The 16,834-nt window shown below is 43.9% G+C and overlaps 1 protein-coding gene and 2 non-coding genes across 3 annotated transcripts; all 3 read left to right on the forward strand.

Moving 5' to 3' along the window:
- The first annotated feature begins 508 nt into the window (after window positions 1-508).
- Window positions 509-16,634, forward strand: RPL18A (ribosomal protein L18a). Its single transcript, XM_073620137.1, has 5 exons — window positions 509-646; window positions 8,986-9,165; window positions 10,438-10,567; window positions 13,207-13,316; window positions 16,490-16,634. Exons 1-5 carry the CDS (start codon window positions 629-631, stop codon window positions 16,580-16,582), a joined length of 531 nt encoding a protein of 176 aa, XP_073476238.1. The 5' UTR covers window positions 509-628; the 3' UTR covers window positions 16,583-16,634.
- Window positions 6,507-6,634, forward strand: LOC141135765 (small nucleolar RNA SNORA68). The gene has a single exon (XR_012243619.1). It is a non-coding gene; the product is annotated as a small nucleolar RNA SNORA68 (small nucleolar RNA).
- Window positions 9,315-9,442, forward strand: LOC141135766 (small nucleolar RNA SNORA68). The gene has a single exon (XR_012243620.1). It is a non-coding gene; the product is annotated as a small nucleolar RNA SNORA68 (small nucleolar RNA).
- Window positions 16,635-16,834: the final 200 nt, after the last annotated feature.

Below are 16,834 nucleotides of genomic sequence, written 5' to 3' on the forward strand. Positions count from 1 at the left end.
GGTAGGGATACAGGGATATGGAAGTTGGTAGGAATACAGGGATATGGAAGTTGGTGGGGATACAAAGATATGGAAGTTGGCAGGGATACAAGGATATGGAAGTTGGTTGTGATACAGGGATATGGAAGTTATTAGTGACACGCATAGACACATTGAAACAGGTGGACCTTTGTTCTTATTGAACTTTACTAATGATGTGACCTCCATCTTCTGGTGTCACATCCATGCTCACACTCCTGGCCCTCCCTGGCATTTCACACCAAGGGCCCTTCCACAGTCACCACTCCAACAAACAACCCCAATGAATGACCAATGACTTGTAATCCCAGGAGGACACCCAGTACCAACATGTCTCTGTTACACCAATGAATAAAGTTTTTGGAAACAGAAGACATTGGACGAATCTCCAACTCATCTATCCCTGCCAGCGAGCACCAACCACAGATTACACATATATAAGCCCAGCTTTTAGACTAGAGAGGCTAGCAGGAAGGGGATGACTGACTGGTAGCTTGTCCAATGAAAACTCGAAGCTCTGTGGCGGCCAATAGGCGGTGACGTGCATGGTGACGTATGGCAGCGCAGGCCTCTCCACTTCCTTTCGCTCGGCGGCAGGGATCGAGGCAGCATGAAGGCGTCCGGCACTGTAAGGATTGTCGGCGTAGAACGGCCCGGGGGGGCTGGACGGGAGGGGAGAAGGTCGGAATGTGCTCCAGGTGCCCTCAGAGAGTGGCAGCTTCGCTCCATGACGTCTGCCGGTGCTTTATGGCCTCGGAAGGAGCTGGTTACACTCGCGGCCTACATCATGGCGGCTTCTAGTTGAGCCATGTGGCCGTGACTGGGGGGCAGGGTGGGAGATAGGCTGTACGGGGAGGGATGGTGTGTGTAGAATGCTCCTATTTCTTCACCTCTTGTGTGCCCCCCGATAGTGTGGTGTGGGGTAGTTGTAGACTCCAGGCCGAGGATGTGCGAGAATGAGAGGCCTGAGGGCGGCCATGGACTTCTATGGGGCGCCGCACAGTGTGATGTGCTCAGAGTATATGTGTGCTCCTACCATGTGCTCTAGCTGCAGCTTCCTCAGATTATATATATTTAGCCACCTTCTCCTTTATAGATCTCAGAAAACGAGGTATCTGCCATTGGAACCACCTTCTTGCTCGCTTTGAGAAAACATGGTCTGGATTAGTATGACAGCCAGACTACTAACACTTTACAATGGCTTTCACCTTATTTCTCAGGTGTCCCTTAGGATACCTGGCACGGCCTGATCAGATGTAAGTGTTGTTCAGCTGCACATTCTAACCGGATTCCCTTTACCTTCAGATCGAAGGGCATCTGGTAGGAGGGTGCTGACAGGGTCACCCACAGCTTGCATTTAGGCCTGTAGTCTTTTGTCTTTCCGAAGCCTTTCTGTAACCTAGTTTATTACCTGATCTGTCCAATATGTTGGTTTTCAGCCTCCATGAACAGACCAAATTGTCCAGCAAAAGTGGCAGAGGGTGGAGACAATTTTTTTCAACTGACAGGGGTGATTGCATTGGTCAGTGTGTTGAGAGAGAGAGAGAGAGAGAGATATATATATATATATATATATATATATATATATATATATATCTCCTCCAAAAAGAAAAATTATTGCTGTAACTGCTTAAGTGTTAGCTGGAGTTCATGCATTAAATTGTTAGTCACGTATGTAATGTAATGAACACTTGTTTGATAGCCATCACATGTGATTTGCACCGCACTGTTGTGCAGATCACATGCGATTTCTGTGCGATGCAAATTCAGCCATACATTCTGTGAATTTGCATCGCATTCACACCAAAATGCTGCAGGACCCTGCTTTTGGTCCACACTGGAATCTGATCGCATGGGTGTTCTATGCGGACCGATTCCTGTACCATTTGACAGTTTGCACTGTAATATGTGAATTGATCTGGGGGTGTCATTAACTTTCTATTGACACCTGCAGCAGTTCGCATAGGATAGTGTGATCCGCTAGCAGGTGACATGTGATGCAGGAACCCGTACTGGAATTGCACAGGTTCTCGCATGTGTGGACCGAGCCTCAATCTACCCAGCATTCCCCTCTTGCATATATTGACAGCGCTGCTGTCCCAAGGGTGGATACAGTGAAGGAGTGAATGTAGCCACCCTAAAGCCTAGTACACACTAGGTTTTCTTTCAACCCAGTAGGTTGAAAGAAAAACTGACAGCTCAGATCGGAGCCGCTGTACTAACAATCTGTTAGTACAGCGATCTCCCCTACTGTGCTATTGTGTTCTGACAGGGGGACGGGTCCTGCCAGAACACTCCGTTCAGCGCTATCAGCCATTGGCTGAGAGCACTCATTGGGAGACAGTCAGCTGCTGGTTTTTTAGCATGTTCATCCAACAAAAGCTGGCTGAACAGCTGGCTTCTGTCAGACCAGCTGCAGTACACACAGGCCGAATGTTGGCTGATTTTTATTTAACTGGCTGATGTTGCCCAACATTTGACCCATGTACTAGGCTTGAGGCCCCTTTCGCATTGGCGAACCAATCGAGTACACTTGTCAGTTTTTAGGCAAACCTAATTGGACCCTCTATAGAGCAGTGTGTCTCAGTGGACATCCAGTTCTATCTGCTAAAAACAGACGGATGAGGATTTATTCCCCCATCCATGTAGCCTAGTGGATTGGATGGCCATCGGGTGTAAACAGACAAGGTGGTCTGTTTACATCCGACCGTCCATAGAGGAGAGCAGGCTGTGTCCTCTCTGCATAAGTGGAGTAAACAGACAAGCCATCCGCCTGCTGAGCTGGTGGAATCCACCAATGTGAATGAGGCCTAAGACGGCAGGTGTGCTACTGGCCTATTAACAGATGAAAGTAAAGGGTGAAATTAAAAAAAAGAATGCAGCCACCGTATCCAGTGTTTGGTAGACTGCAATATGACATTTGTTTTTGGGTTTAGTTACTGTCTAGTTCACGCCAGATACTTGTCCAGAGCATTTTAGAAAAAAAACCACATTAGAAAAAAAATGCATGTGGTGTTTTCCATGTATTCCAATGGCCTTAGTTCACACCAGTGTGGTCAGTTCCAGTTCAGTCAGAAGTAGAACCTGTTGCATTTTTTTTTGCATCTGAAATATCAATACATGTAAACGTGCCAGAACACACATCGCCCTGAATTAACATAAAAGGGGGGGGGGGGTGCACTAGAATGCATTGAAAGTGTGGTTTGAATCGGCCCTTATGCCATAACTCTAACAGATACTTTAACTACTTGCTGGCCGCCCGCCGTCGTTATACGTCAGCTGTTTGAAGAGGAATATCGTTGTTATGGCAGCAGCTAGCTGCCATAACCCCGGTATCCTCTTCAGCGGGCGGCTTTCAGGTAAGTGGTCTCTGGCGTATTCGCCGAAAAATCACTTTTATCGGGGGAGGGTGTCCCTCCCTCCCGCCGCCCTCTGCCGCTTACTGGAGCCGTTGGTAGCTGTGGAGGTGATCGGATCCTTCTTGATCTGTGGTATGGAGCTGACTGAGGAGAAGATGGCCCCCACTTGGCTCCATACCATTGCAGGGCGGAAGCGATGTCAAAACGTCATTTCCACCCATAGCTCTTAAAGGGACATGTATACTTTTTTTTTTTTTTTTATTGCATTTTAGTGTAAATGAGATCCGAGGTCTTTTTGACCCCAGATCTCATATTTAAGAGGTCCTGTCATGGGTTTTTTTTTTTTTTTTTTTTTCTATTACAAGGGTTGTTTACACTTCTTGTAATAGGAATAAAAGTGACATTCACATTTTATACAGCGATCAGAGCTATAAAAATGCACTGATTACTGTAAATGTGACTGGCAGGGAAGGGGTTAACACTTGGGGGTGATCACGGGGTTAAGTGTATCCTAGGGAGTGATTCTAATTGTAGGGGGAGGAGACTGATCAGTGTTCCTCTGTACTGGGAACACACCATCAGTCTCCTCTCACCTGACAGGACGTGGATCTGTGTGTTTACACACAGATCCAAGGTCCTGCTGTGTTCACAGGCAATTGCAGATGCCAGGCGGACATCGCGGCCGCCGGGCACGTGCATTGGGTGCCTCATGACGGCAGCCCGGAGGGACAAAGGGTTCCCGCCGCCGTCATATCACTATGCGTGGTAGGGAAGTGGTTAAATACTTTTAGGCCTGAAAATTGCATAAACCCCCAAAACATTATATCTTTTCTGAGAGGGGGGGGATTTTATATGCTTGGGTGTAATTTGAATTTTTTAGTTACCAAAAAAAAAAATTTTTGTACTTCAACTCTTCATCACATAGGGGACAAAAAAATGAGACATCGGGTATAAGATCCTGGATGTCTCCTGTGTTCCACTGAATGTAACGCAGATCACATTGCAATACATTCTTTCCCGGTCATACTGGCTGGGGAAGCTGACGGGGTAACCAGGAAGTGACATTTTACGCTTCCCTTCTTGGCCAGCAACAAGATGGGGAAGAGTGGGGCTGTTACTGGGGAGTATGAAAGCAACCCAGCGCTGCTGGAGGCGCTGGACTGCTTTCAGCTGACAATTCAAAGCCGGCTTGTCAGATTTACACACAATCCTGGTGGCTGCATCCACTGGGAGTGTGTGTAAAAAAGAAAAAAAAGACGCTGTCGGGTCCATCCAGTGTACGTAACTTGGCAGAGAAAGGGTTAATTGGCCACACACTGCGGTTTACTAGGGGTGCTGAAATTAATCGTTGCATCGCGATTCGGGTGTCCCCGATGCGGCATCGATGCATAGGGACCAGAAAATCGATTGCGGGTGATGTCTAGCCCCGCCCCTCCCGGGAAAGCGATCAGAGTGTATTTTTTAAAATTACTTTATTTTAATGCGATGTTACAATGAATGAAGTGCACCGCTGTATGTGCTTTTTTAAAAAATGTCACTTCATACCGAATTTCACAGTAGTAAAATACATCTTGCTCATGTGACTCCTGGCCCCCCCGCCTCTCTCCGCTCTCCTCACGTCTCCTGGGTCCTGACGTTAGCAGGGAATTCTCAGTCCCGCCCGCCTCTCTTCTGATACGATAGCTACAGTCAGCAGGCGGGGCTGAGAATTCCCCGCTGACGTCAGGACCCAGGAGACGTGCGGGGGGGGGGAGTCACATGAGCGAGATGTATCGTACTACTGTGAAATTCGGTATGAAGTGACATTTTTTTTTCAAAAAGCACATACGGTACAGCGGTGCGCTTCATTCATTGTAACACGGCATTTATTAAAAGAAAGTAATTTTAAAAACAGAGTACAAATGTACTCTACTTGCACCTCTCGCTCTGTGCTGACAGGTCCCTGGCTATCCTGTGCACATTCCACTGTTAACTCCTAGTGTGCTGGAAGGTGCAAACAGGAATGCCAAGGAACTGTCAGCACCAGTGGTGGCCCTTGCATTGTGGGGGGGGGGTTAGTGAAGTGATGGCTGCGTTTGACGGGCACAAGTGGCTGTCCACGGCACTGGCAATACTACTGTGGGCATCCAGCTATGACAGCTTGCAGCTTCACAGCCGGGTGCTCATGCCTCACTGCGCTTTACTGCATAGCCGGGTAATCTTTTGGGAACTGTGATGTGTCCGAGAAGATTGCAGGGTGGAAGGGCCGCCTAGGCGGCCCAAGCAGAAGTGGGAGCTTGTCGGTAATCGTAATGCATCGCGGAATCGAACAGTTGACCAGATAATCTTAATCGAATCCTGAGACCAGTGAAGATGCGCACCCCTAATGTTTACCGCAAAATGGTTTGGTGTTTCTAATGGCTTAGGCCTTCATCAGGCCTAGGGAAAGCAGCTGCAAATTTCTAAATTAACTGATTAATGAAGGTCTATGTCTGTAGAAGTCCTTTAGATCCACTTTAAGGCTGCATTCAACCTGAGCGTTTTCAGCTCCACAAAATGCCCAACAAGCAAAATCGCATTAATTTTAATGGCATCTGAGCGTTTTGTCACCTGAAGCAAAACACCCTAAGCTCAAAAAAGAACATGAGCTTTTTTGGGGTAGGTTACAGGCGTTTTTCTGCCTTTTACATTGGTGACCTGAACACAATCGTGGTAAAAAGCGGCAAAATCGCGTGACTTTGAAACGCTCAGGTGTGAATGCAGCCTAAATGTCCTAAGGTTGGAAAGGGTTACAAAAGTCGCCATACTTGCCTATCCAATAGTCTGGTGCCGGCATAGTCTACTTGCCAGTTTTCAGGCCTCTTCATTGGCTGGCGCTAAATAACATTGCGCAGGAGGCAGTCATCCCATCAATGTAAACTGAGCTAGGCATGTGCAGCTCAGTTTACAATGCTGGAGAAGATGGCAGGCAGGTAAGGGCATTTTATTGCAAAAGACAGTGCATGTGTTTTCTGCAATAAATCTGCCTGCTAAGTTTTTTTTTTTTTGTTTTTTTGTCAGTGGTGCTTTAAAATCTTAATTCTGCTTTTATAAAGATTAGTATGGGGTTGTGTAGTGTTACTTGAACATGACTTAGCACAGAATGTCAGGGGTGCACACAAAACCCAAAGATTATTATTCTGTGTAATAATCTTGTCTGGTGTGCACACAGCAACAGGACTTTGTCGCCTTTCTGGAGCTGATGTGCCCATGAAAGTGAAACTGAAAGTTCTACACTTGTAATTCATTTTAGTTGTGAATTGTCACTTTTAGGTGGAGTTAATGCTGCCATAGACACATTTTCTTTTATCTTGACTGGTATTTTAATGCTCCTCAAAGTTGAGTGAAACATTGTGTGGATCTCTGGTATGACAGTTGCTAAGCTATTGGATACAACTCAAGCTGGATACACAGTATACAATTTTCTGTAGATTTTTTTTTTTTTTTCTTCTCCTTCAGATTTACCAAAACCATATGAGGTCAAACGTTAAGGCTGCTCTCACACTGAGGTGCTATAGTGCTAATAAAAATAGCGCCTGCAAAGCGAGGGCTTTCACACTGGAGTGGTGTGCTGGCAGGACGCTCAGTCCTGCCAGCAGCTTCTTTGAGGTGCTTTAGGAGCAGTGCCAACGCTCCCCTGCCCATTGAAATCGATGGGAAGCATCGGCACTTTGCGGGCGCTTTCAACCCTTCGGCCGATAGCGGTGGTTAAAAGCGCCCTGCTAGCGGCCGAAAAGCTCTGCTAAAACGATGGTAAAGCGCTGCTAAAAATAGCGGCGCTTTACTCCCAGCGCGTCTCTGTGTAAAAGTGCCCTAAGAGTCAATTTGTATGCATTCGGGCAGGCCCTTGCACTACATGGTTTTGGTAAATCTAAAGGAAATCCAACAAAAGTTGTAGTGTGTATGGGGTCTTACACATGGGCACTATGTTGGCTGGTAAAAAAAATTACACCCGATGGCTGTCCAATCCATTGGATGTCCAAACAGACAAGGTGGTCTGTTTACATCCGACCGTCCATAGAGGAGAGCAGGCTGTGTCTGTCCTCTCTGCATAAGTGGAGTAAACAGACAAGCCATCTGCCTGCTCGGTGGGAATCGGCAGACAAATTCCCTGCTGAGCTGGTGGAATCCACCAATGTGAAAGAGGCCTAAGACAGCAGGTGTGCTACTGGCCAATTAACAGATAAAAACGAAGGGTGAAATAAAAAAGAATTTATGCAGCCACCATATCCAGTGGTTGGTAGACTGCAATATGACATTTGTTTTTGGGTCTGGTTCACACCAGATACTTTTCCAGAGCACTTAAACCACATTAGAAAAAATGCATGCGGTGTGTTTTCCATGTATTCCAATGGCCTTAGTTCACACCAGTGTGAACAGTTCAGGCAACAAAAGTAGAACCTGCTCTGTTTTTTGCATCTGGAATGTGTCAAAACGCACATTAACGTGCCAGAACACACATTGTGTTCGTTAACCAAAAAAAAAAAAAAATATAGATATAGATCCTGGTCACTTAAAGCAGATTACAGTGCTTGTGCTGTGTAATCTGCCCCCTCTAAACTGTAAAAAAAAAAACCTGTCTGAACCTGCCACTTTCTGTATCCCTCTCTGTACTGACCATGATAATCAGGGCTGCTGAGCCCTGACCACCATGGTCAGCATACGTCCCTCCATTATGTGCAACAGTCCTCTCTGCCCTCACCCCCTCCTCCCATGATTTTGTATGCTTGGGTGTAACTTTTTTACAGTTACCAAAAAAAAAAAAATTGTACTTCAACTTTTTTCATTACCTATGGGACAAAAGTCCCCCATAAAGGTGTTTTGTTTTTGTTTTTTTGTTTTTTTTTTTTTTTCTTTTTTTTTTGTGACTGGTTCTCTTTAACCACTTACAGATCACCCACCGTGGATATACGTCTCTACTTTGACAGTAATAACCAGGGTTTTGGCAGCAGCTAACTGTCATATCCCCAGTATATTTTTCCACAGTGGGCGATCCTCTTTCACACAAGTGATTCTAGCGGCGGATTTGCCACTGGATCACTTTTATGGGTTGGCGGGAGTGAGCCCTCTCCTGCCTCTTACTGGAGAGATTAGCAGCGGTGTAAACGATTGGATCCAATGGATGGGCAGGAAGTCGAGTGTGGGCAAGATGGCCCTCACTTGACTCTATGCCCTTGGAGGACTGGAGCAACGTCAAACGTCACTTCTGCCCTCTGGCCCTAAAGGGCCCATTTTATTTGTATATAAATTTCTTTTCTTTTTTTTTTCCACAAGAAGTCTACCTTTACAGTGGGGCTTCAGTGCCGCTTTAACACCTTCAGGGGGTCCTTTTAGTTTTCTTCAGATTATATTGTACTTTGACTGGATTCTCTTGTAAAGCAGGTGACCAACTAGATTGTGAGAGCCATGTAATCACTAAATATCAACTTTTCTGTCATAACTAATCTTATGACATTTTTCAGCGATTTGTGTATAAATGATAGTTCCAAGGTCTCAGGCTTTGTTACAACTGTATGAAAGTTGCAGCTTTTCCAATTACTGTAGAAATGGAAATATTAGTAACCATCATTTTACTGTTTTTCTTTTGTAGCTAAGGGAGTACAAAGTAATCGGGCGCAGTCTGCCTACTGTCAAGGCACCTGTTCCACCTCTTTACCGTATGCGAATTTTCGCACCCAACCATGTTGTTGCAAAGTCTCGTTTTTGGTACTTTGTCTCTCAACTGAAAAAGATGAAGAAGGCATCTGGAGAGATTGTGTATTGTGGACAAGTAAGTTATCTGAAATGCTATAGTCAAGAACTACTTTGTGTGTGGTGTCTTTGATTTGAGAAGAAAAAAAAAATCTGCTTTATAAAGATTACAGCTTGGTGGTGTTGTGAAGGTAATTGCTTGAACATGACTTAGCACGGAATGTCAGGGGTGCACACAAAACCCAAAGATTATTATTCTGTGTAATAATCTTGTCTGGTGTGCACACAGCAACAGGACTTTGTCGCCTTTCTGGAGCTGATGTGCCCATGAAAGTGAAACTGAAAGTTCTACACTTGTAATTCATTTTAGTTGTGAATTGACACTTTTAGGTGGAGTTAATGCTGCCATAGACTCATATTTTCCTTTATCGTTACTAGTATTCTCAGGGCTTTTTTTTTTCTCAAACAATAGGTGATGGAACTCAACCACGAGGCCCCCCCCCCAAAACACCTCCTTTCACACACACCCTCCAAATCGCATCAAATAGTGGGTGTGGTCGGTCAAATTTCACGAACAGTAGGAGGGTCTTAAAGGGGCATTAAATACCAGGATTGCATTGCATACAGGGTTCAGGGGGGTTACAGAGTGCAGAGCTGTCACTTGTAAGCACAGAAACTGAACTTCTGTGTTTTACAAGTGACTGTGGTGAGCAGGCCCCCCAAGGGTCTGAGCCAGAGGTGGTGGAACTGAGTTCCACCAAGTTCCCCCTGAAAAAAAGCCCTGAGTATTCTTAATGCTCCTCAAAGTTAGGTGAAACGTGTGGATCTCTGGTATGACATAGTTGCTAAGCTACTCTATTTTGGTTACAGCTTACACGTGGGCACTATGTTGGCTATTTAAAAAAAAAAAAAAAACACAAAAGATTGTGGCACTGCACAAGAGAAGCTTGCTGTAAATTCTTCTGCATCCTGAACTTTCAGGAGAGTTGAATGGCATGATCCCTGCTATGCAGTTGTTTCATCCAGTGGGCCCTCCCTATGTTTACAGGGCCCAGTAGTGTAGGGGCTGATAGAAGGAACCACTGGGTATACTCGAGTGTCAAATGCAAAAGACTTCAGCAAGCTGATCCCCTTTTCAGTAGTAACGGGGCTAACACCCTGGGCTTTGTTTTAAATGGCTACCTAGTCTCTTGTGTAGCCTAGCTAAACACTTTCCTCACGGACAATTCGTAAGAAAATAATTTGGTCGTGTAACTTCCAATTAAACTTATACACAGAGATTGATGCATTGTTGTTTTTTTATTTTTGTTTGTTTTTTTATTTTTTTTTATTTTTCCTAATTCCTTTCCAGGTTTTTGAGAAATCTCCACTGAAAGTGAAGAACTTTGGCATCTGGCTACGCTATGACTCCCGTAGTGGAACACACAATATGTACAGAGAGTATAGAGACTTGACTACAGCTGGAGCTGTGACACAGTGCTGTAAGTAGTTACTTTAGTATTTTTTTACATAGACCTTTTCTGCAGTCACAGAACTTTACCTCAAAATGAAATGTTGCCCTGAAATGGGCATTCATATATATATTTTTTTTTTTTATAATCCCCATACTTGTGATTTTGTTATGAAATAGTTTTAGGATAGACCTGTAGTAAAGCAAACATTTGGTATGTACAAAAAGGACCACATCTAAAGCCGGCCATAGGTGGCTTGAAATTCGTCTGGTTCAGCAGGGACTGGACGAAGTTTGATCCATGTATGGCAATCCCTGTTTGACAGTGGTTGATCTTTAGATTGACTCTTGTTGAATGGGAATGGTCAAAAACTTGTCAACCAGCAGCTGATGATCATTTTATTCTGACAGTGCAGAATCCCGCTGCCAGAATAATGCCAGGTCTTCCTTGTTCTGTGTGGATGAAGGAATCTGTTTAACTGCTTCGATACTGGACTCTTAAACCCCCTTCCTGCCCAGGCCAATTTTCAGCCTTCAGCGCTGTCACACTTTGACCATTGCCATGCTGTACCCAAATGACATTTTTTTTTTTTTTTTTTACCCCCCCCAACACACAAATAAAGCATTGCTTTGGTGGTATTTAATCAACACTGGTGTGTGATATATATATATATATATATATATATATATATATATATATATATATATATATATATATATATATATATATATATATATATATATATATATATATATATATATATATATATATATATCTCTAAATCTAATTTTTTTTTTTTTTTGGGGGGGCACTGTTGAGGCTGCACTGATTATCTGTACAGTCTTCCCTGCGAGGAGATGCTGCTGATCAACTCTCCTTGCCTCCCACTGTCATATGAAGAGAGCTGATTAATGGCACTTCTGTATTTACATGTGACCGGCTGTGATTGGACACTGTTAATCACATTGGCAAAGAGCTGCGTCATCAGCTCTTTACCCAGATTGGGGTCGCGCCAGGTCCTAGGAACACAGCGCAATGTCATATGAGGGCGCCCCAGAATGTAAGGATCCGGTCTGCAGTCTCAATATACGGCAGGCGGGGAGTAGTTAAACCATCTATGGCCAGCTTAAGTATAAATGGCTGAGGCAATTTCCCAAACCACTCTACAAAAGAGCTCCCACAAGAGAATAAAGTAAAGCTTGTTTGCCCTTACCTGGTAACACTGACTTTATGTGCATGACTAATAACTGTGATCCATAAGGTTTCAAAGTATTGCTACAAGATATTTCATGAGATGTATGGGAGAAAATGCGTCTGAGAAATATACTACAGGCTGATTACAATAATACTGTAAAATAGATTCAGGCACTATTTTACATACCAAGATTTCTCTACAGACAGTGTTGTGACTGACACCTCTGCTGGACAGTATAATTTGATCTGAGATGTCTCTCAGCAGAGCCCAAAACTCTACAGCTTGCTAATTGAAGTACACTGCAGGGATAACTTTCCATTCAGTTGTCTAATGTACAGTGGAACCTTGGATTACGAGCATAATCTGTTCCAGGAGAATGCTTGTAATCCAAAGCACTCACATATCAAAGCGAGTTTCCCCATAGAAGTCAATGGAAACGAAGATAACTAGTTCCGCATTGACTTCTATTGCATGCAATACCGCTTGTGGCCAGAGGTGGGGGCGCACCGGAGAGCCTCGGAAATACTAGGACAGCTTGGCTCAACTCTGAAACCGGGTATTTCCGAACCGTTCCGAGAGTGTCACAGGCACCCCCGCACCTCTGGCCAAATGCGGTACTGCACACCCCATTGGCTTGAATCCTGCTCATTTTTGCGAGATAACACTCGCAAACCGAGTCAGGATTTTTAAAGTTGCTAGTGTTTTTGAAAACACTTGTTAACCATGTTACTCTTAAACAAAGGTTCCACTGTATTCTGGTGTTTCAGTTCAGACTTGGCACACAGGGACAGTGCTAACTTGCCATGAAGTCTGCTCATCCATATTTAAGAGTAAGCAAGTAGCATTTCATAGAGCCTGTAATACCTTTCTTTTGCCTGGCCTTAGGTGATGTATGTGTGGGGAAATTTTCGGGTACTTGCTCTTTATCTTCTTATTGTCTACAACTTTGAATAACGTGGGGCAGATACTACATTTTAGTAGCACGGTACCTAGTGTGCCAAGAGTACGTAATCTGCATTCCCCATTTGGCTGGGAGTGCACTCTTAGCTGTCAGACTATGCTGTTAAAGAAAGGTGAAAATGAGATGCAGGGTACAAGATTTTGGTATGTGCATAAAACTCATTGCAATTCTGGTTGGGCAGGGCTCCACAAATTAGGTGTACCATTTAGTAATGGGTTTACCCGGAGTTCGGAATCCACATGTTGAACAGTCTATTAAGGGCACCAAAGCAGGTGTCCAAGAGTTTTCTTAGCTTTTGCCCGGATTCTTTAAAGTTAGTGATATGACCAGAACTACCAATGTCAGTTTAGGCTTTAGAGGTGCTCAGGAATGGCACACGTTGTAAAGGGTCCCCAAGTCTTGATATTTAGAATGTTCTTCAGTGGACCACCACATTTTGCATCCGGCATTGTAATTTTCATGTGTTAGAAAATGAAAAGCTCAGTTCTCTAACTCGCTCACTCCTTTCTCTAGACCGCGACATGGGTGCACGCCATCGTGCTCGTGCCCATGCTATTCAGATCATGAAGGTTGAGGTGATTCCTGCCAACAAGTGTCGCAGACCTGCCATCAAGCAGTTCCATGTAAGTAGGACCCTTGTGTAACCATGGCATACCTACTGTTACAAGAGAAAGAAAGCAAGCATGATTGCAATTTTATAGACCTGTTATGAGTGAACACTAGTTTCTATTCAAATGCAAAAATGTGGGAGAAATCTTTGTACACAAGTCTGTCTATACATAAGAGAATTAATGTCACTAGTTGCTACAGCATGTTTTGGTACTTGTGGCCTTAATAAAAGTTGAGTTGTTAAAAGCATGGTCCTCTAGAAGCACATGATTTTCCGTTTGCATTCATATCACTCTTTTTTAGCCATCAACGGCAAAAAAGGAGCATGTAAGCTCTAGTTGGATTTTTGCAATGCTCTAAAATTGTCACATAGGTGGAAAGGGAATGTCGTGCACCTCCCATATACAATTAGGAATTGCTTCTGGCAGCAAGGTAGTGTAGGAAAGAATATTTGCTGCTAGGGGGGCAAGACATTACGGCTACCCTGTTGTTTTTAGTTAGACAAATGTATACTAAACACCGGATGCTACTCATTAAAGGCACCCAATTCTCTGATGCAATCTGGGAAAAGAAAGATCAAACAAATTCTGCAATATTTTCAACAAACAATTCTCCAGTTGCAAACTCTACGGGCTCTTTCACATGGGGCGGATCAGTGATGATCCGTCCCGTGAACATCCGCTTGCTCAGCGGGGATCGCTCCGCCGATCCCCGCTGAGCAGGAAAATGACAGGTCCGTCGCTGAACACTGTGCAGCGACGGACCTGTCAGAGCGCCGCTCTCCCCTATGGGGGAACGGGTGATGACAGACCGTAGAGTCTGTCGCCGTCCGATCCGGAAACGGATGGAAATGTAGGTTTTTCCTCCGTTACACTTTTTCGGATCAGAGCGGGTCGGATGTCAGCGGACATGTCACCGCTGACATCCGACCCTCCATGGAGTGTCCGTTCAGGTCCGCCTTAAAGACTGACAGGCTTACCTGAACGGACAGTCTGTGTGAAAGAGGCCTAAATGTTTTGCAGTGACCCACTTCCTCAGGAGTATACTCATCAGAATGATCTACAAGAATTTTTAACAAATTTTTTGTATTTTTTTTATATTTTTCGAAATTCATGGTGTCCATACTGTACCATGAGTCCATATTGCACCCACTTTCTCCAATTTTTCTATTTAGTTTCAGGACGAAGGTATTTTACATTTTTTTAATCAAGTAGCATTTCATATACCCTGTTGCTTTGTCCTGCATGAACAAAGTTAAGATTGAGGCTGTCCCTAAACCAAACATGATGAAACTGTACCTGTAAAGACAAATGTAAATACTTATACTTTTTTCCCTCTGATAAAGAGGGAATCGATGGCCTAAGTCTGTGCAGAAAGCAACTCTTCTGGGAGTCTTTGTCCTGTGTCCCCCGCAGTCCTTGTTTGCTCTTGGGTGTGCCAACCCCCACTTCCTTACAGGATGCAATTGTGGCGTAGCAGTCAGTGAAGGAACACTGCTGTGTGGGACTCAACAGATCTACACACTTGGAAAGGTTTTCCCTCATAGGTGTCAATCTGTTAGTTGTTCCTGTTGATCAGGGCAGTATTTGGTGGCTTGGACAGTGTTCTTTATAGGTACAGCTTTAATTTTAAAATGTTTTTTAGCTATAGTTGCTTTAACCACTTCTGGGACCGCCCACCGTCGTTTTACGTTGATACTTTGAAGGAGGATATCGTTATGGCAGCATCCTCCTTTTCAGCCGGCTGTCCGGTTTAAAGTAAAAGTGGTCTCTGTGGCAGATTTGCAGCAAGATCACTTTTATCGGTGGCGGGAGGGGGGGGCCCTCCCACTGCGATCCGGTGCCTACCGGAGCCGTCGGCAGCGGCATTTGCGTCTGTCCCCTTGCTGGGTATGGAGACGAGTGAGGGAAAGATGGCCCCCACCCATCTCCATATCACTGCAGGGCGGAAGCGGCGTCAAAACATCACTTCCGCCCATAGCGTTTAAAGGGCTTTTTTTTTTTTTTTTTTTTTTTTTTTTTTTTTTTTTTAAATTGCATTTTAATATAAATATGAGATCTGAGGTCTTTTTGACCCCAGATCTCATATTTAAGGGGTCCTGTCATGCTTTTTTTCTATTACAAGGGATGTTTTTCCTTGTAATTGGGAAAAAAAGTGACAATTTTTGTTTAAAAAAAAAAAAAGTGTAAAATATGAAGAGAGAAATTTTTTAAACGCGCCCCGTCCCGACGAGCTAGCGTGCAGAAGCGAACGCATACATGACTAGCGCCCGCATATGAAAACTGCGTTCAAATCACACATGTGAGGTATCACTGTGATCGGTAGAGCGTGAGCAATAATTCTAGCCCTAGACCTCCTCTGTAACTTAAAACATGCAACCCGTAGTGTGTTTTTGTGTTTAGGGTAAAAGTTTGTTGCCATTCCACGAGCATGCGCAATTTTGAAGTGTGGCATGTTGGGTATCAATGTACTCAGCGTAACATTATCTTTCACAGTAAAAAAAAAAATTGGGCTAACTTTACTTTTTTCTTTTTTGAATTAAAAAAAAAAAAAAAAATTTCAAAAAAAAGTGCGCTTGTAAGAAGAAAAATGTGTAATTTTTGGGGGTTCTAAGTAATTTTCTAGTTTAAAGTTTTTAACTTGTAAACAACAAATCTCAGAAAGAGGCTTGGTCCTTAAGTGGTTAAAAAGTAATTGGTAACAAAGGTGAGGGTTTTTTTGAGTTGACAGTTTGAAGTGAAGTTGAATTAGTACTTTTATAGAAAGCATGTGCAAGTAAGAATTTGCCAACACATGGCATTTTAATCTGTGCCCCATGCAAGGCCATGTTTTGCTGGCAAAGGGGTTGCACCTATGTTACGTTCAGGGCAATGCAGCGGCACCAATGTCACACTGGGAGCAGCGGCTGTGTTTGTGCAGCCACTGCATCCCATTTGACAGCTATGGGACTGCAGGTAGAGGGATGCAAAAATCTCTGCATCCCATTCCAGGAAAACATGGCCCCGCACAGATTAAAAAGCCCTGTGTAAACAAGGCCTTAAAATACAAGACTGTCCTATTAAGTGCGTGTGTGCAAGTTAAACTCTGACGCTTGATAAAATTTCAAAATTTAACGCTTTCAAAATTTAAGTCTGCCAAATAACATAATTGACATATATATTTTTTTTTTTTTTTTTTTTAATTTTAGGACTCAAAGATCAAGTTCCCTCTACCACACAGGGTTCTGCGTCGCCAGCACAAGCCTCGCTTCACCACCAAGAGACCAAACACCTTCTTTTAAGCAAGTCAAAAACTCGCTCCTTCTCTGGTCAAATAAAATTATTTGAAAAATCGAGCATTGTCAATTCTTTGATTTCAAAACGTATTTACCAGTGTTATAATAGTACAGTTGCTTTGGGCAAGAATGCAAAGTTAACACTCCAAAGGTTGCAGTAAAAAAAACTTACAGTACTTATGTCCAGTGGTGAGCAGTTAGTATGTGGGTGTTCCCCCACCCCCCCCTCCACATTTTCTACCTTTTCAATTTATTAAA

The sequence above is a fragment of the Aquarana catesbeiana genome, linkage group LG03 (genome assembly GCF_042186555.1).
Source record: "Aquarana catesbeiana isolate 2022-GZ linkage group LG03, ASM4218655v1, whole genome shotgun sequence".
In the NCBI taxonomy this organism is placed as follows: Eukaryota; Metazoa; Chordata; class Amphibia; order Anura; family Ranidae; genus Aquarana; species Aquarana catesbeiana.

Coding starts and splice junctions, on each gene's coding strand:
- RPL18A (XM_073620137.1), top strand. Junction 9,166..10,437: donor AGATTGTGTATTGTGGACAA/GTAAGTTATCTG, acceptor ATTCCTTTCCAG/GTTTTTGAGAAATCTCCACT. Junction 10,568..13,206: donor TGGAGCTGTGACACAGTGCT/GTAAGTAGTTAC, acceptor TCCTTTCTCTAG/ACCGCGACATGGGTGCACGC.